The following is a 25515-nucleotide window of genomic DNA, read 5'->3' on the forward strand; positions in this document are numbered from 1 at the left end:
GCTAGGTAACAGGGGCATCAGGGTGAAAGAAACTCTGCCCATTGTTTCTCGCCGGCGCCCGGGATCGAACCCGGGACCACAGGATCACGCGTCCAGTGTTCTGTCCACTCAGCCACCGACTCATACACACGTTTTGGACAGGAGGGGACACAGACGTTGGAGCACATTTTAAAACCAGTCTCATAAAGATCGGATAAAAACTTGAATTTCACCAAAAAAATTTAATTTTGGACGCACCGAAGCATCTGTACCGCACATCCGTAAAGTTATTTACGGACGCAACATGCGTCACCGCCCTATGAAAGTATTAATATGCTTGATGTCTTACACAAGACTCCAACTGTTCATTTAGTGTTGTGTCTATCAACCAAAATGTTTGAGAACATGAGTGGATTAGTAACATACAATTTTTGGTGACAATATTCAAAATTTATGGGGATTTTTGTCATTTATTTAAATTCTGGACAGCGGCTGTGAAGAAATGGGCATACCTGCCTGTGAGCCAAAAATAAAAAAAAATCAACAAAATAATTTTTCATTGTAGAATTATTAATTTGTATGCAAAAATTTAAGAAAAACATGAAAATGAATGAATATTTATGGTTTCACCGTGTGGAGGGGCTCTGAAAGGTTACATGGTGGCTATGTCTGGCAACACCTGGTGCCCGTCTCTGCTGACGCTTCCTCTTTTATCTTTGGATTTTCACCGATTGTTTACACTTGTTTCTCTGTATTTCTCTCTATGTATGTGTGTTAAATAACTTTATAAATTACATAATTCACGTAACACAATTGTTTCGATAACACATGTTTCAGTTGATGATTGAATTACCTGGGTGTTACAACCGTAGAGTAGTGAAAAGGATATGAACATTATATTCAGTAATGTTGGGGTCTGGGTGATGACATACAGCCTAATTGGCACCATATGCATGAGACTGAAAGAAAGGCATAATCCACCAGTGTGCATCTACACATGATGGCAGAACCCCATCAAGCAGGTATCGAGCAGGCTCTAGGGAGCTGGTCGGCCGAGCGGACAGCACGCTGGACTTGTGATCCTATGGTCCCGGGTTCGATCCCGGGCGCCGGCGAGAAACAATGGGCAGAGTTTCTTTCAACCTATGCCCCTGTCACCTAGCAGTAAAATAGGTACCTGGGTGTTAGTCAGCTGTCACGGGCTGCTTCCTGGGGGTGGAGGCCTGGTCGAGGACCGGGCCGTGGGGACACTAAAGCCCCGAAATCATCTCAAGATAACAACCTTGTACATATAACCATGAAATGGTAGCAGGATTTTTTTTCATGAGACAAGGTAAATGCCATTACATCCCATACAATATTTGCATCATTTTATCCCTATTTGCATCATAAATATAAAACAAAGACAATAATTGTTTAAATCGTTGTAGGATGCTAACTGCATTACCTAGTTAATCAAGCTATGACGATACTGTACTCGCATTCCAAGGGTTAATGTATAGTTTTGGTCACTGATGCATTAGAAGAACTGCAGAATGCAGATGTGGAATACACAGACTTTGCAGAGACATTTGATGAATGTGACCATGAAGTGAGAGCCCACAAAATGTCAATGGAATAACAGGTAAAGGTGGGTAATGGATATTAGATTTTCTGTCAAACGGAATGCAAAGAGTAACGGAAAGTCAGGTAAAATAGTGTCCAAGCACAGCGATAAACTCTATACCTCAGGCCACAGTCCTTGCACCACTCTTTTGTTTGTATTTTATCATATATTTAATGAGCATTGTGATTGGCCAACTTTTGTAGATGACACAAAAATCAGCATGAAAATTACTTGTGTAGAAAACATTCACAAACTTCAAGCTGATATTATTAAGATTTTGACTGGGCCGCAGAAAATAACATGATATTTATCAGTGATAAATTCCAGGTACTGTATTTAGGAATAGTAAAAATGAAGACCTTAAAATTCCAGATATAAAACACACTCAAATCTGGCCATATGTACTAGGAAAGCAACATGTGAAGGATCTGGGAATAATCATGTCTGATGACCTACCTACCTTTTGGAGGGTCCGTCTAATTACCACAAGCTTCACAAAGCTTCCTGGCATTACGTTAGTAATGAATAAATATGATATGTTAGGTTAGGCTGACGTAACCTAACCTAACCTAACCTAACCTAACCTAACCTAACCTAACCTAACCAAACCTAACCTAACCTAACCGACACTTGGATCGTCGACTTTATTTGGCGTCATCAGCTCTTTATTTTCGTCTAATTTCTTAATAAAAATATACTTTTTCAGATTAAAATTATGTTTTCTCGTGTTGTACATTCAGCACCAACATTATAATGAGTAAATATATCATATTTATTCATTACTAACATAAGCTTTCTGAAGCTTGTGTAGCTTATGGTAATTAGACGGACCGCTTTTGGATACCTTTTGGAGGTTCCAGTCTAATTTATCTTCTTAATATACAATATCTTCCTTTTTTTTTTTTTTTTTTTTTTAAGAACGCTTTCACTCGTGTTCATATTCCCGTTCGCGTTCAAAGAGGGTCTCGATAGTACTGACGGGTTCGTTCTCAACTCGGTTAAGAATTCTGGGTTCGAATCCCGGACAGGAAATGGTTGGGCACATTTCTTATCGCCTAATATTCCTGTTCACCTAGCAGTAAATAGGTACTCAGGAGTTAGCTTGTTGTGGGGTTCAAGTTCAAGTATGTTTATTGAGTCAAGAAAAAATACATCTCAAAAGGATAGATAAGCTTAGGCTATTTCTACCCCCCCCCCTCCCTCTACTTCAAGTCCCTCAAGGGGCGCACAAATTCAGTGAGTACAAATACACAAATCACAATACAAGAATCCCATTTAACATTGCAGGTTAATACAGTAAGCACAGCATATAATTGTTACACTCTTGGGGCAAAATTCTTGTAGCTCCTAAGTATACTGTCTATCATACCATTATCACACATCCAAACAATTTGATGTGGTACACCACTTATTTCCTTATTTCTGTAGTTATCAATAAGTTGACACTCTAATACATAATGTTCTAAGGTGTGGGCGTGCGGCATGATACGATACCTGGTTGATGGGGTTCTGGGAGTTCTTCTACTCCCCAAGCCCGGCCCGAGGCCAGGCTTGACTTGTGAGAGTTTGGTCCACTAGGCTGTTGCTTGAAGCGGCCCGCAGGCCCACATACCCACCACAGCTCGGTTGGTCCGGCACTCCTTGCAGGAATAAATCTAGTTTCCTCTTGAAGATGTCCACGGTTGTTCCGGCAATATTTCTACTACATAATTTACACTCCTTATCTTTTTCACTGACATCAACACTGTATTGCCAGATATATTTGTATCCTAATTCTTAATCTCATGTAAATTGAATCCTTCCAAGTAGACTTCCCTCTACCATAGGTGAAGAACGAATTTGTATTTATTATTGAATAATTCTTAAGTGTGTTACTACTGTCCACCATTGCCATTCTCTTTACCATTTCTTCACCCTCTTGGATCATCTTGATTCTTGTTTTTATTTGTTTCAAGGTTATCTGACATACAACATCAACAAGAGTTTTTTCTCTTCACAATCTCATCAACTACCTCATTCAACAGTATTCCCACATGTGAAGGGATCCACATGAATCTTACTTTATACCCAGTTTTTATCTAATTTCTTAACATTGTCTTTACACTCTATCACAATATTCTGATATACTGGGCGTCTGCTATTTAAAGACTCTAACGCTTCTCTGCTGTCAATAAAGAAGCAAGCATTTTTACCACATTTGACTACTTCCTGTAATCCTGCTAATACACCTTGGAGTTCAGCCTGCGTTGAAGAGACAGTCAGTTGAGCGGCGTCCAATAACAGTATCTACAGTGCCGATCGATGTCGGTGTACTTCCTGATCAAGACCTGATCATCCTGCCTGGATGATCATCCTGCCTTCCCATCCCTAGCTACTGACCCATCACAATATACATGTAGAGTGTTTTCTGTAGGTAATTTTCTAATTATACAATCATATGTTACCCTCAGCTCTCCTATTTCATACATACTTTTTTCTTTTGCAAGGGAATAATTACTACATGTACATTACAATCCTCCCATGGTGGTGTGAATTGTCTCTTAGGCAGAGCAATACACTCTGTAATAACATCATACTTTATAACATTAGAACATAAGGTACTCATATATGCTCTCTTCTTTATCATACATTGTTCATTACTTCCCACCTTTTGAACCAAGAGGATCAATTCATTAGCTCCCCCACATCTCATTAATCTAATGGCAGAGGCTACATTTATCTCTGAAATTCTATCCCTAATACTCTTCAGATTCAACTCCATCCTCATTATCTCAATCATAGCATTTCTTGGGCGTCCTAAGATAATTCTCATGGCTTCATTTTGTACCTTCTCCAACCTGCCCATCCTACCTTTACCAAAACAAGAAATGACAGGTGCAGCATAATCAATAAGAGATCTTACAGTACTCAAGTATATCATTCGTAGCACAGGGACTCCCACTCCCTTTCCACAGCATGCCAAGGCCTTCAGAGGTTGTAATCTGAGGCAGAGGCTGAGATGAACAACAGTCTGTTCTTCTCAGCTTCCAAACTCTCATGGGTATATCCAACATATATGCCCAAATATTTATATATATTAACTCTCTTTATTTTTACCGTTTATTTTCAATATAATGGGCCTCCGACTACTACATTCAAACTTAGTTTTGTCTTTATTAACCACCAGTCCCATATGGTGACACAGTTTTTCGAAATTATGAAATTATCCAACACCGTTTGAACCTTTGAAATATCTTTGCCCTGAAACAAAATATTATCGGCATATATGATCGGAGTTACCCCATTTGAGTATCTCTCAGATGCTATCTTATTCATTAGTACATTAAACAGGGTGGGACTCAACACTCCTCCCTGAGGTGTGCCAAGTTCAAAAGATCTCTCACCTGACATACAACCTTGATACCACACCTGAGCCTTCCTTTCGTAAAGATAATCCCCTATCCAGCACAATAATCTCCCTTAAACATCAAAACCAGCTAATTCATATAAGATAACCTCTTTGTTGGCTTCATCAAAGGCTCCTTGTAAATCAATAAAAATTCTAAAATAATCATTATCATTAGCTAGACATTTAATAATATAGTCAGAGGTGCTTTTGCCTCTGAGGAACCCGAACAAATTACTAGACAGCTGATCACCTATTATATATAAAAGTCTATTTAAAATGATCCTCTCCATCATTTTACAAAAATCACAAGGTTAAGGACACAGGTCTATACTCAACATTGGCTTTAGGGATAGGGATGATCATAGCTTTATTTTCCATTTTTTGGGAATACTGCCCTCTTTATAACTAATATTAAAAGAGGTCTAACAGTGGGCTTTTTGTCATAATGGCAAGTTCATTAAGTATTTCATAAGTTACCTCATCCTCCCCAGGGGCGGTAGATTTCCCAGCTTTAATCGAAAATTGAAACGGGAATTTCCTTAAGTACTTTCATATATTAATACATCTTCAGAAGGAGACAAGATGGTCTGACACTGTCACATCTTGTCATGTGTATAATTTTCTTTTCTGGGGGGATGCTTTTTTATACTAGATATTTTCCGGTTCAATGTTGCATTAAATACATCTACCTCCGTAATTAGATCTTCATAAAATGCTTCTGCCGAAACTGGCTTATAAGTATCATACCAAGACTTAATATGACCAACAAGACCCCTTAATTCTCCCTCATTAAACTCTAACCTTTTCCTCTGAAGGCAGGCATTCTTTTTATCTAGCTGTATTTGTAATGCAAAATGATCACTTAGCATTTCATCCGCAGTAAGACAATTCCCCTCTATGTCCTCAGCATTTATCAAACAAGCATAATTAATCTCCCTCCCCTCAAATGAGTAGGAGAGGGCTCGCCTAGCAGTTGAACATCTTCATGTTCCTGCAAAAACTGGTACCATCTGCAACCATTCCTATTTGCTTTACCCCTTGATCCTAAAGCTGGATGTCTGGCATTAAAATCCCCTACCACAAGTGTATCTTCAGAAAAGAAGGAATCTGGCAAGTATCTTAAATGAAGGGAGCTATTAGAGATGTATAGATTAATGAAATTTAACTCTTTCTTGTAATTGTATCCACAAGCTAATACTTTCAATACCTCCATATCTCTGAGGGATTCCAGTTATCTCGGCAGGTATGATACTTTTGACATAACATGAGACCCCCTAGTTCCTCCATCAGCATATAAGTGAAAACCTGTATAGCCATTTAGCCTCAGAATGCTACCATCTCCAGTTTCCTGGAGTGCTACTATGTCAGTATTCTCTCTTAAGAGTATAATAGTGCACATTAACCGCTCTAGATTTTTAATCCATTAACATTCCAAGATAATGTTTTCAATCTACTTTCATCCATGATTAATTATAAAACTACCTTTGCCCTGTCCGTCACATTCCATGAGATACGAGAGTACCTTAGAGACTTCCTCACAACATCGTAACATTTTTTGCTTTCTCCTCGCTTGCACAACTACTACTAACATCGAAGGTAATATTATTCATATCTATTTTTTTTTATTTCTGTATACCATTTTACTTTAACCTTTGTTTCAACATTTGTCACTACAGATGGTTGAACACCGCTAACACTACTAGAAAGTGTATTTTCCTGACACTATCCTCTATCATCCATACGTCATGAGCTTCCTTACTTTCTGCTACGCACGTTTCACTTTTCATTTCACGTCCTGTTTCACTTTCAATTACATGTCTTGTTTCAGCACCATCTTCACCCCGTCTACCCTCCATAGCCAATTTTTCCAATGCCTCAATCCTCTTGTCTAGTTTTTTTAGATATTCCAAAATTTGATTACCAACCTCCAAGTTCACCATATTGTCCTGAACCTTGTCCTCACAAGGTTTCAGTTTTTCAACTGCATTACCTACTTTCCCTAGGCTCGCCTTAATTATCTCCGTTCCTTTCTCCCACACATTGTTCATAGGCGCTGCCATTGGCTTCCAGCTGTTTCCTCCATGTTCCTGCTGTACAATCTTTCCTTGCTGCGAGGATACATCTGTCCTGCTTGTAGGACCCGTCCTGGAGTCTCTCAGATGAGGCTTCATGGGGCATACATAGGAACCAGCAGTGTGGCTGCCTCGACAATTGCAACAAAATGGGACGATTTTTTTTACTTTTTTTCAATCTTGACTACACTCTTGCGAGTCGTGTTTCTTGCCACAATGCCGACACTTGGGGTCAAATTGGCATTTCCATGCCATATGTCCCCAACGAGAACATTTCATGCATAATATGGGCTCCTCAATATATTTTACAACTTTCCTGTAGCCTAGTCCTTGCACAAAAATTCTTTCCGGAGCCTCACCAAGGCAACAACCTGGCTTTGTTTGTCACCACGAACACTGTTCCTCTTTGCCCAAATACTATCATTGTTAAGAAGATAATCAGGATCCAAATAAGTTGGATACTTAAAAACTATGATCTTGGTGTGCATCATACCTTCTTCTGGAGTAACCATCACAATATTCTCAAAACCCACCGTCGTTAGGTGTTCCACGGCCTTTTCTGTCCCAACTGTTATGTCGGGCCGGTGAAGACCCTCCTTGAATAGTGGTTCATATTCCAAACACTCCTTAGCCAGACGTACCGTCCACTCCAGCTTTTGATGGAAGTTCAGCTGTCATGTTGTAGGGAATAACAGCTACTTTCTTCTATTAATGTGTGTGTCTTGCGTCCTGCTGGTTAGGGTTTCCTGTTGACAATTCCTGGGAGTTTGCATCATTAGACTCTCCCATCGTGGATCACAGCAATTTTTCTGTCTCTTTTTCATTTCATCCTCACTCTCACCATCTCGCTGTCTGTGAAAAGCACGCCGTTTCTTTTTGGACATTGCAACTTGGTAAGGCCTGGCACCATCCAGCACTTGAAAATTAATCCTCGCTCTCACAATCGACAGTCCCAGTGCAGGATTGTCCATCACTGAAGCAGACCGCCACTGCCATTTCCCCTACACGCAGATGTACAGTACAAATGTAGCAGTTGAGCATAATTTCACAATATCCAAGAGCGCTTACACTGCAACCGCGGACTAGTCACTGTTGTGGGGTTGCATCCTGGGAAGGGTCAGTAGTTTCTCCCTGGGGAAGAAGGGGGGGGGGAGACCTGGATATAAGCCTAACATGTACAGTGTAATTACCTAAGTGTAGTTACAGGATGAGAGCTACGCTCGTGGTGTCCCGTCTTCCCAGCACTTTTTGTCATATAACGCTTTGAAACTACTGACGGTCTTGGCCTCCACCACCTTCTCACCTAACTTGTTCCAACCGTCTACCACTCTTTGCAAAAGTGAATGTTCTTATATTTCTTCGGCATCTGTGTTTAGCTAGTTTAAATGTATGACCTCTCGTTCTTAAAGTTCCAGGTCTTGGGAAATCTTCCCTATCGATTTTATCAATTCCTGTTATATATACTGGCCGTGTGTATATACTGGCTGCCTGTCCCGTCCCCAACACAACATATTATTATTAATCCCCCAAGACAAAATGCCAGCAACTGAAGCATTATTTTCACATACTTATTTGGTCTTACTCCCTCCCGTCCCCTATTCATAGTTAAGATTTACGACGGTCCGAGACCCCTTGCTCTGTCGTGTTAATTGTATTTACTGTAGCTTCTTTTTTATTTGGGCTTTCACTTATATTCACATCCATTAAGACAAAATGTGAGCAACTGAAGCCCCATTTTTATGTGTATATATATTTGATCTTACAGGCCCCTATTCGTAGGCGAGATGGATGGCGATCTGGGACCCCTGACCCTGCCCCTGCCCCAACCTTCGACGGAGCTTCCAGACATAGCGCAGTTCCTCAGTATATACATGTCGGAGGAGGACAGCCTGGCACTACAGGAGGGGCGGCAGATGGCAACTCCGGCAGGCCAGGTGATGCAACACAGCGTCTTCGGTGCCGGCGAATCCGCACCGGCACCGTCGAGGGATTCGGATTTCAGCATCATGTCTTTAGTGTCGCATAACCCCAATAACACAATGGGTAAGATCATACAGGACTGTGACGCAAGTAGTAGTTGAAGTTATTACTGAAACCACGTTGGGTTCTGAAGTCTTAATGTAGGGCTCTATTACAGTATTTGTTTCTGAAGTCTTAATGTATGGCTCTATTACTGTATTTGTTTCTGAAGTCTTAATGTATGGCTCTATTACTGTATTTGTTTCTGAAGTCTTAATGTAGGGCTCTATTACTGTATTTGTTTCTGAAGTCTTAATGTAGGGCTCTATTACTGTATTTGTTTCTGAAGTCTTAATGTAGGGCTCTATTACTGTATTTGTTTCTGAAGTCTTAATGTAGGGCTCTATTACAGTATTTGTTTCTGAAGCCTTAATGTAGGGCTCTATTACTGTATTTGTTTCTGAAGTCTTATTATAAGACTTTCTAGTATGGTATTGTATTTCAATTTTGACACCTAAGAGGTGAAACTATAACATCTTGAGAGTGGAACACTTGCACAAAATTCCAAGGGCATAAGATGATGATAATAATAAAGTAAACTGCAAAAGGTTATCTGGTGGTTTACTTTATTATTATAAACACCTCGTATATGGTATGTGTATTCTTCGCTCTAAACCTCCAGAAATCTTGCGTGCAGACAATGAGTCGTAATAACCTGACTGCAGATTAGACACCCCAACACACAAATTTCTAAATGAAGAATTAACAGAGTTTCGGTCCATTCTGGACTATCTTTAGTTATCTGTTATGTTACACTAATTTGTTCTGAAAATCAATTATCAGTGTTTATCCAGATGGCCGAAGCTGCAGTGCCTATATATAAGGAGGGACAAGATAAAGGCAGAGAATAACATAAGGCGTCTTATTGGTAATACGTCTGGATGGAAATCTCAGTATCCTATTTTCCTTGTTCTATAAACCCCCTTAAGGGTACTTCCTTGATGTGGTGAGGGGCACTTGTGCCATCCACGAGCAGATGGGTGGAAGCTTCTGTTTCACTCTCCTGCTTGCTGCAACAATAAGTGAATGAGTAATAACAAGTGAAATCCGCACGTGTGGCTTCACCAACCGTGCGTTGGCTGTGCATGGAGGCATGTATGTTCCCCATTATTCCTGTATTTGGTGGTTGAGCTACCCAATGGCTGTGGGCCAAGTAGGGAGGGAGGGCAGGCAGGTTTGCAACCAGCAGGCACTGGGGTTAGTGTCCCTATCACAAACCTACAACCAACTGGGTTGTAGTGGATATGGGGGCCTGCAGGCTGCTCCAAGCAACAGCCTGTTGGACCAGGTTATTACAAGTTGAGTTGAGCCTGGCCCCAGGCTAGTCTTGGGGAGTAGAGCTCCCTAAACCCTCTCCAGGTATCAATCTGTGGGCTGCCTTCTCTCTCTAGGCAGACTGTTTGCTGGTGCTCTCTTCCTTGCCTCTTATGACCCATTCTTATTTACTAACTTTACCTATGCCCACCAATCCTCATTGGAATTTTCCCCTGAAACATAAGATGTCTCAAGATGCTAATGGTACACAGAAGCAAACCTGGGTAGGAGCAGCCAAGGAATCCAGTTCAAAAAGGATAGAGAATATCCTCCACCCGAGCTGACCCACCCCTCCCCTCCCCTCCCAGGGAAAGAGAAGCAGAAACCAAGAAAGGTTGTAGGGCAGCCAGGGATCAGCCTTCGGGCTCTTCTCCATTCCTGGAAGTTGGAAATGAAGAACCCAGGGCAGAGCCAAGTTCTGTGCCTGATGTCATAAAGATTGGATACATGTTGGATCTGTAAACTCTGAGAGAATTCAATACTCCACAGAGAAAATGATGGCTCGACTGTCTCTGGCGGCGACATGGAAGAGGCCATCACCAGAGAAGGCTGAGGCAGAAGGCTGAAGGCATTTACAGCTAAGAGCAGCCCAGACTCCAAAACCCTAAAGATATCCAAGCTTGAGTTTGAGGATTTGCATATACAAGGGTTCTGTACAACAAAGTCGGATAGACAATAGGAGGAGAAGCTGTGAACAAAGCACCAGTAGAAATACCAGCCACTCTAACCCCTAAACCTCAAAGATCACAGCAGGTTGACTCCATGGCAACCATTAGCACCACAAAAATGGACAAAACACCTAGAAGTGGGCACTACCTGTGGAGCCTCATCACAACGAGCCAAAAGACAGAGGCTTGACCTATAACAAGAGGACCAGAGAACCTAAAGTTGCAATCCTCAGGAAAGAGGGGTAACTAGGACCCAAGAGGCAGGGAAGAGAGTACAGATGACCAGCAGTATGTAGTAAACCCCTACAGACTATCCCTCAAACTTATAAATAGTGAATGCAAGCTTGGCGGATCGATCCATGACCTGCCCTGAGGACTCGCCAAAGACCTGCTGGATTTGCATTGGATTGGCCTAAAGGTTAGAGCGAAGCAGGATGCCTAAGCATTAGGACACCCAGGCACTAGGACACCCAGGCACTGTGCCTTGGGTGGAGGGACTAGGAATGCTCTTGAGGTTACCTTGAGGTTACCTTGAGGTGCTTCCGGGGCTTAGCGTCCCCGCGGCCCGGTCGTCGACCAGGCCTCCTGGTTGCCGGACTGATCAACCAGGCTGTTGGACGCGGCTGCTCGCAGCCTGACGTATGAGTCACAGCCTGGTTGATCAGGTTTCCTTTGGAGGTGCTTATCCAGTTCTCTCTTGAACACTGTGAGGGGTCGGCCAGTTATGCCCCTTATGTGTAGTGGAAGCGTATTGAACAGTCTCGGACCTCTGATGTTGATAGAGTTCTCTCTCAGAGTACCAGTTGCACCTCTGTTTTTCAACGGGGGTATTCTGCACATCCTGCCATGTTTTGCTCGGCAAAAGAATTGACCCGAAATGTGGTCTTCAGGAGAAACGCAGCTACGAAGTGCATCGGCTGCAAGCTGTATGAACAGGAATGTAAACCCTACCTTGCGATGGTTTTGGGGCTTAGCGTCCTCGCAGCCCAGTCCATAAGAAGGTGGCCTCGGCCACCTTCCACCTGGTCGAGGCCTTTAGGAGATCCTTGTGCACTTCTCAAGCAATTATCCCCAAGAACACTTTGCAACCTCAGTGCCTCGCAGAGGAGTCAATAACTCTTGTACTACTTAGGGCGAGACATCTTACATAGAAGTCTGGCCTCAATGGGACAAACCTCTGAACCCACCAGGAAAGTCACAAAATCAGGGCAGGGTACAAGAGAAGTACCTACAGACAGGATGCCCTAAGCGCATGCAGCTCGAAGTGAACAGTTACCAGATTCCACACTACAAGTGAGGAGTGTAAACACATGCACATAAAGCAAACAATTAACTTTGAAACAACAAACAATGAACTTTGAAACAACAAACAATTAACTTTGAAACAACAAACAATGAACTTTGAAACAACAAACAATAATACACCAACACATGGGCCCCACAGGAGAGTTCAAATGATGGCCAAGACAGATCTAGAAAAGCTTGAGACCCGCTAAAGCTGGTGACTCGGGAAGTATTTTTTTTTATTATTATTATTTTCTACCACAGACGTGGCCACACATTTACAATGCTAACCAGCATATAGAGTATACATTTTCTTCTGTCCTCCATGGACAGGGTTAGAGATTTGTTAAACATATAGTTCAGGGGTTTATTGAACACTCAACAACAGAATGTGATTGTAGTGCTTTTAAAATGCTAGGCTAAGCTACATATGCAAATACATAAATACACAGATTTATGTATGCCCTATATAAAGTGTTCGATGTGTCTTTTACATAGTGTCATTAATGTGCATTTACAAAGGTGAAATGTAATTCTGATCAGCTTCCACATATATTTTATACATATACACACACACACACGTACACACACACATACGTATACATACATATATATATACACACACACACACACACATGCATACACATACATTTCTCTCTCTTACTCTGACAGGGTGAGATAGCTGATAAACTGGTGTGCAATTAAGCACTTAATCACTGAAGGTGATTAAGGTGCTTTTACAAGCTCAGGTTATATAGTTACATCACATACATACATTTTATAATTGATACATTACATGGTCAGTCTAGGGTACAAGTCCAATATATCATCAAGTGTTCCAGTACTCATATAGTAGTACATGACCCCTCCTGGTCTGCCACTGACCCCTCCTGGTCTGCCACTGACCCCTCCTGGTCTGCCACTGACCCCTCCTGGTCTGCCACTGACCCCTCTTGGTCTGCCACTGACCCCTCCTGGTCTGCCACTGACCCCTCCTGGTCTGCCACTGACCCCTCCTGGTCTGCCACTGACCCCTCCTGGTCTGCCACTGACCCCTCCTGGTCTGCCACTGACCCCTCCTGGTCTGCCACTGACCCTCCTGGTCTGCCACTGACCCCTCCTGGTCTGCCACTGACCCCTCCTGGTCTGCCACTGACCCTCCTGGTCTGCCACTGACCCTCCTGGTCTGCCACTGACCCTCCTGGTCTGCCAGTGACCCTCCTGGTCTGCCAGTGACCCTCCTGGTCTGCCAGTGACCCTCCTGGTCTGCCAGTGACCCTCCTGGTCTGCCAGTGACCCCTCCTGGTCTGCCACTGACCCCTCCTGGTCTGCCACTGACCCCTCCTGGTCTGCCACTGACCCCTCCTGGTCTGCCACTGACCCCTCCTGGTCTGCCACTGACCCCTCCTGGTCTGCCACTGACCCCTCCTGGTCTGCCACTGACCCCTCCTGGTCTGCCACTGACCCCTCCTGGTCTGCCACTGACCCCTCCTGGTCTGCCACTGACCCCTCCTGGTCTGCCACTGACCCCTCCTGGTCTGCCACTGACCCCTCCTGGTCTGCCACTGACCCCTCCTGGTCTGCCACTGACCCCTCCTGGTCTGCCACTGACCCTCCTGGTCTGCCACTGACCCCTCCTGGTCTGCCAGTGACCCTCCTGGTCTGCCAGTGACCCCTCCTGGTCTGCCAGTGACCCCTCCTGGTCTGCCAGTGACCCCTCCTGGTCTGCCAGTGACCCTCCTGGTCTGCCACTGACCCCTCCTGGTCTGCCACTGACCCTCCTGGTCTGCCACTGACCCTCCTGGTCTGCCACTGACCCTCCTGGTCTGCCACTGACCCTCCTGGTCTGCCACTGACCCTCCTGGTCTGCCAGTGACCCCTCCTGGTCTGCCAGTGACCCCTCCTGGTCTGCCACTGACCCCTCCTGGTCTGCCACTGACCCCTCCTGGTCTGCCACTGACCCCTCCTGGTCTGCCAGTGACCCCTCCTGGTCTGCCACTGACCCCTCCTGGTCTGCCACTGACCCCTCCTGGTCTGCCACTGACCCCTCCTGGTCTGCCACTGACTCCTCCTGGTCTGCCACTGACCCCTCCTGGTCTGCCACTGACCCCTCCTGGTCTGACACTGACCCCTCCTCGGGTAGTGGTAGGCAGCAACAAAACAATTGGGGTGGGTTGACGTGGGAGCTGGCAGGTCCCGGTGGTCAGCCGAGATTGGATTTGAACGGACTACTGAACACTGTGTGTGTAGTGTTATTCGCTGCTGCACTTCTCGTTTCTCTGTGAAGCATGCAGCTGTATGTTTTGCTTCGCTAATTTATGTTATGTTTCTTTTGTGAGGAAGATCGTAACAATCATTGGCTTCCTGTGCCTCTTTGAGTGGACTGGTCTCTGGTAGACTATCCCAGTGCCAGCTGCAGGCCCTCCAGGACTGGGTTCTGGTTCTGGTCTCTGGTAGACTATCCCAGTGCCAGCTGCAGGGAGCCACCTGCAGGCCCTCCAGGACTGGGTTCTGGTCTCTGGTAGACTATCCCAGTGCCAGCTGCAGGGAGCCACCTGCAGGCCCTCCAGGACTGGGTTCTGGTTCTGGTCTCTGGTAGACTATCCCAGTGCCAGCTGCAGGGAGCCACCTGCAGGCCCTCCAGGACTGGGTTCTGGTCTCTGGTAGACTATCCCAGTGCCAGCTGCAGGGAGCCAGCTGCAGGCCCTCCAGGACTGGGTTCTGGTCTCTGGTAGACTATTCCAGTGCCAGCTGCAGGGAGCCACCTGCAGGCCCTCCAGGACTGGGTTCTGGCTCTGGTAGACTATCCCAGTGCCAGCTGTAGGGAGCCACCTGCAGGCCCTCCAGGACTGGGTTCTGGTTCTGGTCTCTGGGAGACTATCGCAGTGCCAGCTGTAGGGAGCCACCTGCAGGCCCTCCAGGACTGGGTTCTGGTCTCTGGGAGACTATCGCAGTGCCAGCTGTAGGGAGCCACCTGCAGGCCCTCCAGGACTGGGTTCTGGTCTCTGGTAGACTATCGCAGTGCCAGCTGTAGGGAGCCACCTGCAGGCCCTCCAGGACTGGGTTCTGGTCTCTGGTAGACTATCGCAGTGCCAGCTGTAGGGAGCCAGCTGCAGGCCCTCCAGGACTGGGTTCTGGCACCGGTATGTAGGGCATACGTAAATCTGTGTATCTATGTATTTACATATATAGGTTAGCTTAGCATTTTAAATGTACCGAATCACCTTCTGTGGTCGATTGTTCAATAAATCCCTTAATTATATGTTTAACACATTTCTAACCCTGTCCATGGAGGACAGAAAAAAATATATACTGTATATGCTGCTTAGCATTGTAAATGTGTGGCCACGTCTGTGGTAGAAAATAATAATAATAATAATAATAAAAACTGGTTTCTGGTAGACTATCCCAGCTGCAGGGAGCCACCTGCAGCCCCTCCAAGAATTGTAATGTATGAAGTGGGAGGACAGGTTGTACAGGTGACATAATCTGAATCACTTATGCTCTATGTGTTCTTTGAATTAAAAAAAATTAACTGGTACAAGTACTGCACTTGGTCACTGAAGCTGCGTTGGTTAACTCCACAGTGCTGCAAAAAACAAAAACTAATATGTAGAATAGATCATTCATGGATTGCGTATTTCACTGAAAAATCATGCAACAGGAGGAATTAATGGAATCTGACGCCATTGAATCTTTGATTGACTGAGACAATGTAAGACTGTTTAGTCAAACCTAAGTGCATTGTATATTCTACTCGACCATCACAGTACATGTACCTACCTTACCTACCTTGAGTAGGTTTCGGGGCTTAGCGTCCCCGCAGCCCGGTCATCGCCCAGGCCTACTTGCTACTGCACTGGTCAACCAGGCTGTTGGGCGCAGCTGCTCGCTGCCTGACGTACGAGTCACAGCCTGGTTGATCAGGTATCCTTTGGAAGTGTTTATCGAGTTCTCTCTTGAACACTGTGTGGGATTGGCCAGTTATGCTCCCTTATGTGTAGTGGAAGCGAGTTGAACAGTCTCGGGCCTCTGATGTTGATAGAGTTCTCTCTCAGAGTACCTATTGCACCTCTGCTTTTCAACAGGGGTATTCTGCACATCCTGCCATGCCTTCTGTTCTCGCAATTACCTAAATGTAGTTACAGGATGAGAGCTATGCTGGTGGTGTCCCGTCTTCCCAGCACTCTTTGTCATATAACGCTTTGAAACTACTGACGGTCTTGGCCTCCACCACCTTCGCACCTAACTTGTTCCAACTGTCTACCACGCTGTTTGGGAAAGTGAATTTTCTGATATTTCTTCGGCATCTGTGTTTAGCTATTTTAAATCTATTACCTCTTCTTCTTGAAGTTCTGGGTTTCAGGAAATCTTCCCTATCAATTTTATCAATTCCTGATACTATTTTGTACGTAGTGATCATATCACCTCTTTTTCTTCTGTCTTCTAGTTTTGGCATATTTAATGCCTCTAACCTCTCCTCGCAGCTCTTGCCCTTCAGTTCTGGGAGCCACTTAGTAGCATGTCTTTGCACCTTTTTCAGTTTGTTGATGTGCGTCTTAACACTTTCGTGCACCCAGCGCGCCACCCCTCAACTGTGCGTAGTGGGTCCCAGCGTTTCACGGGAGCGCGCGTTAATTCTGAAAAGTGTATACTCTCCAACTTTGTCACCTCAGTTCTCATCCTACGAGATTAAATTTGGTATCATTGTGTTCGCAATAGAATTCTCTACAGCACTAAGTGCATTTAAACTCCAAAAGCCTGGCTAATTACCCGCAACAAACAGAAAGTGTGAACGAGTTACCCAGGAGCGTGCAAAAGCGATAAAATGTGTCCACTCTTTTCACTGTGGTCACCTCAATTTTCGTCCTAGGTCTTTCATTTTGGTATCAATGGGTTTGCAATAGAATTCTCTAGAGGGATATTAGCATATAAAATAAAAAACCTGGTCATGCTCCACCTGCCGACTTGTTGAAGACGGGCCACGCGTTAGCCGCGAGCGAGCGCCCAGACGCCTTCCAGCCACACTCCCAATTCCTGCCCACAGATGTATTTGTATAGGTGGAGTGGATGGTGGGCAAGCATTACTGCTTATCGGCCCAGAATTTTCTCTCTCGATGGTATCTGGTGTAGCACGGTGCAGGACACAATGCCACATCACACGTCTTGCACTTATAGTGTGTGTCCTTCCTTTTACCCGACATTTTGCACACACGACACCTCAGACGCTTCTGTATCTTTACTTGGGTATGGGACAAGTTTTTGTTGAGGCGGTCTGGATTATCCACAATACGGGGTCTTGTTGCAGCAGAAGCACCACTAGGGATAATCACAGCCTTGTCTTCTGACTCAGACGATGAAGTGAATAGTGGTTCAGGTGAAGTGAATAGTGGGCGCCTCACACCTGAAGGTCCTGCTGTTGAAGGTCTGGGTATTGATGGTACTGGTGTTGCAACATTGGCTCCGGTGGCATTGACATCAGCAGCATGTGGGATGTCATCATCTTCCTCAGGCCAGTTACTAGACTTATAGAACAATAGTGCAGCAATGACTTGTTCATGGAAATGGAGTAATGTCAGTTTCCTTCTATCTGTTGTGTAGTAGTTGTACATCACATAAGCATTGTAGATAGCCATTTGCACAAAATAGAAGGTCATTTTCTTCGCCCATTTGTGAGTTTTCCTTGTGAAGTGATAATATTTGATCATTTGGTCAAAGTGATCAACACCTTTCATGTTTGTATTGTAGTCACAGATTGCATTCGGCTTGTTGACAGCTACCAGCTGCACTGAGGTTGTTCCATCACGATAGGCGCGCATTTTAAAACCAGTCCCCAAAAAATCGGATAAAAACCTGATTTTTGGCAATTATTTTAGTGGACGACGCAGCATTGCGTCATCACCGAGATTACCGACAGTAAACGGATGATGCAATGCTGCGTCATCACCGGACGAAAGTGTTAAGATATGGGCACCACACTACTGCTGCATATTCTAGCTTTGGCCTAACAGAAGTCGTAAACAATTTCTTTAGTATATCGCCATCCATGTATTTAAAAGTAATTCTGAAGATAGAAAGCGTGTTATAGGCTCCTCACACAACGTTCTTTATGTGGTCCTCAGGTGATAAGTTTTCTATCTAGAACCACCCCTAGATCTCTTTCTTTATCAGAATTCTTTAAAGATTCCTCACATAATTTATAGGTTGTGTGGGATCTATGTTCACCTATTCCACATTCCATAACATTGCACTTATTCACATTAAATTCCATTTGCCAAGTGGTGCTCCATATACTTATTTTGTCCAGGTCTTCTTGAAGGATATGACAATCATCTAAGTTTCTTATCCTTCCTATTATCTTAGCATCATCAGCAAACTTGTTCATACAATTCTGTATTCCATCTGGTAGATCCTTTATGTAGACACTGAACATCACTGGTGCAAGAACTGAACCCTGTGGTACTCCACTTGTGACATTTCTCCAGTCCGATACATTGCCTCTAATTACTACCCTCATTTTTCTATCAGTCAGAAAATTGTTCAACCATGTTAGAAGCGTACCTGTCACCCCTCCAATATGTTCCAATTTCCAGAACAACCTCTTCTGTGGACCTCTGTCGAAAGCCTTTTTTAGGTCCAGATAGATGCAGTCAACCCAACCATCTCTTTCCTGTAATATCTCTGTGGCTCGCTCATAGAAACTGAGTAAATTCGATACACAGATTCTTCCTGATGGAAAACCATACTGTCTGTCTGATATTATATCATTTTTCTCCAGGTGTTCTACCCATTTAGTTTTGATTATTTTTTCCAATATTTTGACTATTACACTTGTCAATGATACAGGTCTATAATTGTGGGGGTCTTTCCCTGCTGCCACTTTTGTAGATTGGAATTATGTTAGCCTGTTTCCACACATTTGCTACGACTTCTGTACACAGGGATGTCTGAAAAATCAGCTGAAGTGGAATGCTAAGCTCAGGTGCATATTCTCTCAGAACCCATGATGAAACTCCATCTGGGCCAACTGCTTTGTTCTTACTTAGCTCCAGGACCATTTGTTTCACTTCATCTCTAGACACCTCTATGTGCTCTATGTTGTTCTCTGGAATTCTTAATGTGTCTGGTTCTCTGAAGATCTCATTTTGTACAAACACACTTTGAAACTTTTCGTTTAATGTTTCACACATTTCCTTTTCATTTTCTGTGTATCTGTCCCCCCATTTTCAACCTCTGAATATTATCCTTTACCTGTGGCTTGCTTTTAATGAATTTATAGAAAAGGCCTGGATCTATGTTATGTCTGCTATACTGTTCTCAAATTTCCTCTCTGCCTCTCTCCTTACTGACGTGTAGTTGTTTCTCGCATCTTTGTATCGCTGGTATGTTTTTAGGTTTGGCCTCTTCCTATAATGATTCCATGCCTTTGTCTTTTGATCTCTGGCCCTCTCGCAATTTCGGTTGAACCAACCCTGTTTCCTAGTTCTGCATGTTTGTTTTGCTATGAATGTTTGTGTGCCTTCATTGTATATTTTGCAAAATTATGCATACATCTCATTTACGTCCTTGCCTAGCAACAAGTCTGTCCAATTATACCCATGAAAATTTTTTTTAAGTTCCCCATAGCGTTCTCTCTTGAAATAGAGTTTAACAACTGTTTCACTGTCCCCCATTCTCTACCAGATTATATCGCATAGCGTATTTAATGTCCAAGAGGACGTGATCACTCTTTCCCAAGGGAGGAAGGTACTGGATGTCAAATACCTCTTCTTTCCTGATTAATACTAGATCCAGTACTGACGGAACATCCCCTTCCCTCATTCTTGTGGCCTGCTTGACGTGTTGATACATGAATGTCTCCAAGATGAGGTTTACAAATCTGCCTGTCCAAATGTCCTCTGTTCTTGCCTCGTAGGCCTCCCAGTCTATTGCCTTAAAGTTGAAGTACCCCAGTACCAGCAATTCGGATTTATCTTTGTCAGCTCATACAATAATTCTCTCATGACCATTGTGAGGCCCTCTCGTTTGTCATCCGGTTCTTCTTTTGTCCATATGTTGTTTGTAGGTGGGCTGTAATTTAAAATTATCGGCTGATCATCTTGATTCCAGACCTGCAACGCCATTATGTCAATATCTCAAGGGTATTAATTCTCTTATTTCAGGTGTTATTTCATCAGCACAGCCACTCCTACCCCCTTCCTAGTTTTCCTGTCACGTCTCCAAACTGAGTAGCCCCTTGGGAATACGACCTCATTTAAACTATTTTTTCAAGTTTCGTCTCTGTTAATGCGACAATATCGTATGGTGTTATTTCTGTGTGCAGGTTTTGGACCAGCCCCCTCTACTATTTTCCACATGTAAATTATTATGTATCTCTCCCACCTGTGCTCCAGAGAATACAGATTTAGGCATTTTAGTCAGTCCCAATAGTTTAGATCTTTTAACGAGTAGATTCTAGCAGTAAAGGATCTGCATGCTCTCCAGGTCATCAATTTCTCCAGCTTTGTGAGGGGGTTGTCATTGTGCAGCACTACTGCCCCTCACAGTGCCTGAACACTACTGCCCCTCACAGTGCCTGAACACTACTGCCCCTCACAGTGCCTGAACACTACTGCCCCTCACAGTGCCTGAACACTACTGCCCCTCACAGTGCCTGAACACTACTGCCCCTCACAGTGCCTGAACACTACTGCCCCTCACAGTGCCTGAACACTACTGCCCCTCACAGTGCCTGAACACTACTGCCCCTCACAGTGCCGGAACACTACTGCCCCTCACAGTGCCGGAACACTACTGCCCCTCACAGTGCCGGAACACTACTGCCTACAATACTCTCGTTTATCTGGACTATAGGGGAAGGAGCCCTCACCGGATATGCTGGACATCCGGATAAGTGGGAATGCTTACCTGTAAAGTCCAAATGTGAACATACTCCAAAATATAGTTTAAAACAGAAACTTTGACTTACCTTGTTGGAGTGTCTTCTTGACCGATTTCGTAGGTCTTGAAAATGTGCGTTTATGTAACCTGCCACTTACAAAAACACGGCCTTCGGTATTTTTGAGGTAACACGGCACATCTTTTGTCTTTCCATGGGGATTGTTGTAGCTTAGTTTTGTCTTCGGGTCTTGTTACGTTGGTAGGCGTGTACGCTCTTCGGTCTCTGTCATTGCCTAAGGTGTAGGGATTTACCCTGTGTGTGTTCGTGGGGGTTCCCTTCATTAGGGCTGAGAGTAGTTCATTTTTTTTTCATTGTTGGGATCACCAGCGACTATAAGAAATATTGCCGAAACAACCATGGACATCTTTAAGAGAAAACTAGACTGTTTTCTGAAAGAAGTTCCGGACCAACCGGGCTGTGGTGGGTATGTGGGCCTGTGGGCCGCTCCAAGCAACAGCCTGGTGGACCGAACTCTCACAAGTCAAGTCTGACCTTGGGCTGGGCTTTGGGAGTAGAAGAACTCCCAGAACCCCATCAAGCAGGTATCAAGCAGGTATCCCCTGGAGGGGAGAAGACCGAAAGAAAATGTGGTTGTTCTTGATGCATGCCAAAAACGGGTTTTGACTGGAATAGACTAGGCTCGGGTTGAAGTCTCCGTGGTGTAGTGGTAAGACACTCGCCTGGCGTTCCGCGAGCGCTATCTCATGGGTTCGTATCCTGGCCGGGGAGGATTTACTGGGCGCAATTCCTTAACTGTAGCCTCTGTTTAACGCAACAGTAAAATGTGTACTTGGATGAAAAAACGATTCTTCGCGGCAGGGGATCGTATTCCAGGGACCTGCCCGAAACGCTACGCGTACTAGTGGCTGTACAAGAATGTAACAACTCTTGTATATATCTAAAAAAAAAAAAAAAGAAAAGTGTCAGCTTGAAGTAATTGACTGGCAGTGAAGGAGATATGAGGTATTGTGTGAATGTTTTGGATGTAAGCTTTAAAAATGTATCTTTTGTACCCATCAAACTAAGAAGTGAAAACCTTAGTTTTATCACCTTTTTTTTTTTCCCCCGCACAGGTGAACCACAGGTGTTCAAGACATATCCAATGGCTGCTCCCCTCGCTACAGTACAGGTACCAGCACGCACACCGACAGTGCCGAAAATTTTGCCGACCATTAAAGTAATACAAGACCCCGTGAAACGCCCTGTGGCCCAAGACCAGGGAAAGCGTCATGTGTGTGAGATATGCACAAAATCCTTCTCGCGCTCTGATAAACTGACTCTTCATCGACGCACACACACGGGGGAAAAACCGTATGCCTGCTTTTGTGGTAAGAGATTTGCAAGAAGTGATCACTTGAAAATTCACTCTATGAAGCACAAGATTAACCCAGACGTTCGCCGGGCAATGTTGTTGGAAGCCAAAAATAATAAGCAGATGGGTACTCCAGTAATAATTAGTGAGGAACCTAACTTTTTTGAAAAACAGTGTGTTGACGCAGCAATTCAAGTGAAAGTGGAAGAGGGTCTTAATGTGAAAGAAGAGCCAATGGACAGTGCCGAGCAGCTCAATGTGCAAGGCTTCGAAGATCCTAACAAGCAAGAGTGTAATATATGCCAGAAAGTGTTTGGGTCCATCTACAAGCTCTCTCGACACTTGCGTACTCACACGGGAGAAAAGCCGTATGTGTGTTTCTGTGGAGATCGGTTCAGCCGCTCTGATGTTCTTCGCATCCATCAAAAGTCCAAACACATACCTTATTGTACGGAGGTTTATGAGCACCCTGCCAGTACCGAGGTCCAGCAGGCGGCACCGGCTGCTCCAAAACCGAAGGTTAAGAAGCCAAAAATTATGAAATCGGATGGAATTTATACATGCGAGTATTGTGCCAAGGAGTTCAAGGCTGGATACAAGCTCACCGTCCACTTGAGATACCACACCGGAGAGAAGCCTTATGTTTGTGATTTTTGCGGCAAAGCTTTTGCAAGGAGGGACCATATGAAAAAACACCGGAAAATCCACACCAAGTGAATGTTTTGCTCCTTATCCATTCAGTTTTGAGGAGTTCATTTTGTGATTAGCATGAGCACAAACTCAAGTTTTGCATTAAATTGTAATACATAAAATGAATTTGTTGCAATTGCCATGGAGGGGGAAGTCCAGATTAGAATAATCAGAAATATTTTTATAATTTCATATTTAACATAGGCCAATAATACATACAGAAGCCTGACCATTGTAAGCGTGTTGCTTGAGAAAAACAACAGTGGAACTATAGTGTATGCGTCTCTGTTAGCTTTTAATTAAAAATATAAGTGTAATAATTTATATGCATGCATATTTATAAACCTTTCTTAACATAAATCTGCTATTGCATTTTATAAGTACTAGTAGCATTGTTAAAACAAAGGTTAATATTTTGATACGGTTCAGTGAAATAGACGTGTCGAGTGACTCTGGTTCGTTCTCTTCATTGAAATAAGGGCGACATGGACCTTCTTTACCTGATGTTGAATAATTAAAAAAAAATTGCAAAGTTTAGAAAAAAAATTGCAAAGTGAATAAGAATAGACTTGAAAAGTGCATTAGAATAGACTTAAGAAGTGAGAATAGAATGAGAAGGGTAGTTTAAAAATATTGTAATAAATTACTTTTCACAAAAATATCCTGGTGTATACATTGTGTTCTGGTTGAAGAAAGAAATATAATATGTTTTTAAATTGAAGGACAAGTGTATAAAATGTAAAATCATTTCATATCGGTTAAATATTGTACAATGAATAATGATTATCTCCTACAGCTATGGTCCGTGGTCTTGAGGTGAAAGAATTTTTCCCGAGAGCACAGACAGCTGGAGGAGATTATCATTATTTTACATTTTATCATCTCCCATACTACACACACTATCTCCTACACTTACGATTATCTCCTACAGCTATGGTCTGTGGTCTCGGGGTGAAGGATTTTATTCATTGCCAGATGTATTGGACAGCCCATTGAATTTACCTTTTGCCAGAAGCAACGTTTTGTGGAGAACTGTGATGCTAATGTTCGGCCACTATAGGATGCTTCGGTGCTGAAGTATATTAGTACCATATCTTAAGGTAAAATGTTTCAGCTCGCAATATGTCTTGGGAATATGCCTTTGATAGGCATATAGTGTGTGTCAAATAAATAAATAAATATATGGAAATAATAACCAACTATTTTGAAAATATGAGGAAATGTAGACTATTTTTCTATCCCAAGCCGGGATTCTCTTGAGCCGTGACTGTTGAAGAGCATCCTGGCTTGAGCTCCAAATATAACCACTACATTTCCTCGTGTTTTCAAAATGTGGGTTAATATTTTCATCGATTAGTGCGCTGTTGCACTTCATTCTCAAATGAATAAATAAATACATAAAATTATAAATAAATACATATACCTGTGTGTGTGTATATGTGTGTGTGTGTATGTATATATATATATATATATATATATATATATATATATATATATATATATATATATATATATATATATATATATACAGTAATATATATACAGTAATATATAAATATAATACAGTATACAGTGGAACCTCGAGTAACGAGCAAGCCACTCGCAGAAAATATGTCTCGACTGACGAGCAAGCCACTCGCAGAAAATATGTCTCGACTGACGAGCTTTCCCTCGATTAACGAGCGTTCCTGCTGGTTCTCGGACATCTCCGACGACAGTTTTGTTGTTGTTTCACAAGACAAGTTTTCTGCATGATGAGCTCGGTGCCGGAACAGATTAAACTCGTTAATCGAGGCACCACTGAATATACATAGCACGGCATAAACTCTCTTACCCTATGTAATGTGTGCTAGAGAATGTTCGTATGTTCGTCACCAGTATGTCTTCAAAATTTGTTATATGGTAATTTTTTTAGTGCAATAATTCAACTTTTTTTTTTTTTTTTTTTTTTGAGGGGTAACCATACTACGGTATTTGTGTATACAGCCTGTGCAAATGTTGCTGGATCTGTAGGCTGGATAGTCTTATGGATGGTTACTTGCTTATTTTATACATAAAGTTGTGGCTAAAGATGCCACAATTAAGGTGGGCTAGCTAGCTTACATAAAACAATGTGACAAATGTCCAATTTCTCCCGCAAATTTCCCTTACGATCTGCGCGTGTTAAATGAAGCCATTAATGAGCTGCTGGACAGTTCCTTCCGTTACACCGAACAGTCTTCTCTCCATTGCCTGTGTGCAC

At 43.4% G+C, this 25515-nt stretch overlaps 1 protein-coding gene across 2 annotated transcripts in view; it reads left to right on the forward strand.

Moving 5' to 3' along the window:
* The window catches only part of LOC123765018 (zinc finger protein 85), a 34206-nt gene extending 10387 nt beyond the window's left edge, over positions 1-23819 (forward strand). For both annotated transcript variants that reach the window (XM_069339366.1, XM_069339362.1), the window contains 2 exons: positions 8811-9088; positions 22345-23819. In XM_069339366.1, coding sequence (XP_069195467.1) covers positions 8830-9088; positions 22345-23300 — 1215 coding nt within the window. In that variant the 5' untranslated portion in view covers positions 8811-8829 and the 3' untranslated portion in view covers positions 23301-23819. The remainder of the gene's footprint in view (positions 1-8810; positions 9089-22344) is intronic.
* Positions 23820-25515: the final 1696 nt, after the last annotated feature.

This window comes from Procambarus clarkii, chromosome 5, assembly GCF_040958095.1.
Source record: "Procambarus clarkii isolate CNS0578487 chromosome 5, FALCON_Pclarkii_2.0, whole genome shotgun sequence".
In the NCBI taxonomy this organism is placed as follows: domain Eukaryota; kingdom Metazoa; phylum Arthropoda; class Malacostraca; order Decapoda; family Cambaridae; genus Procambarus; species Procambarus clarkii.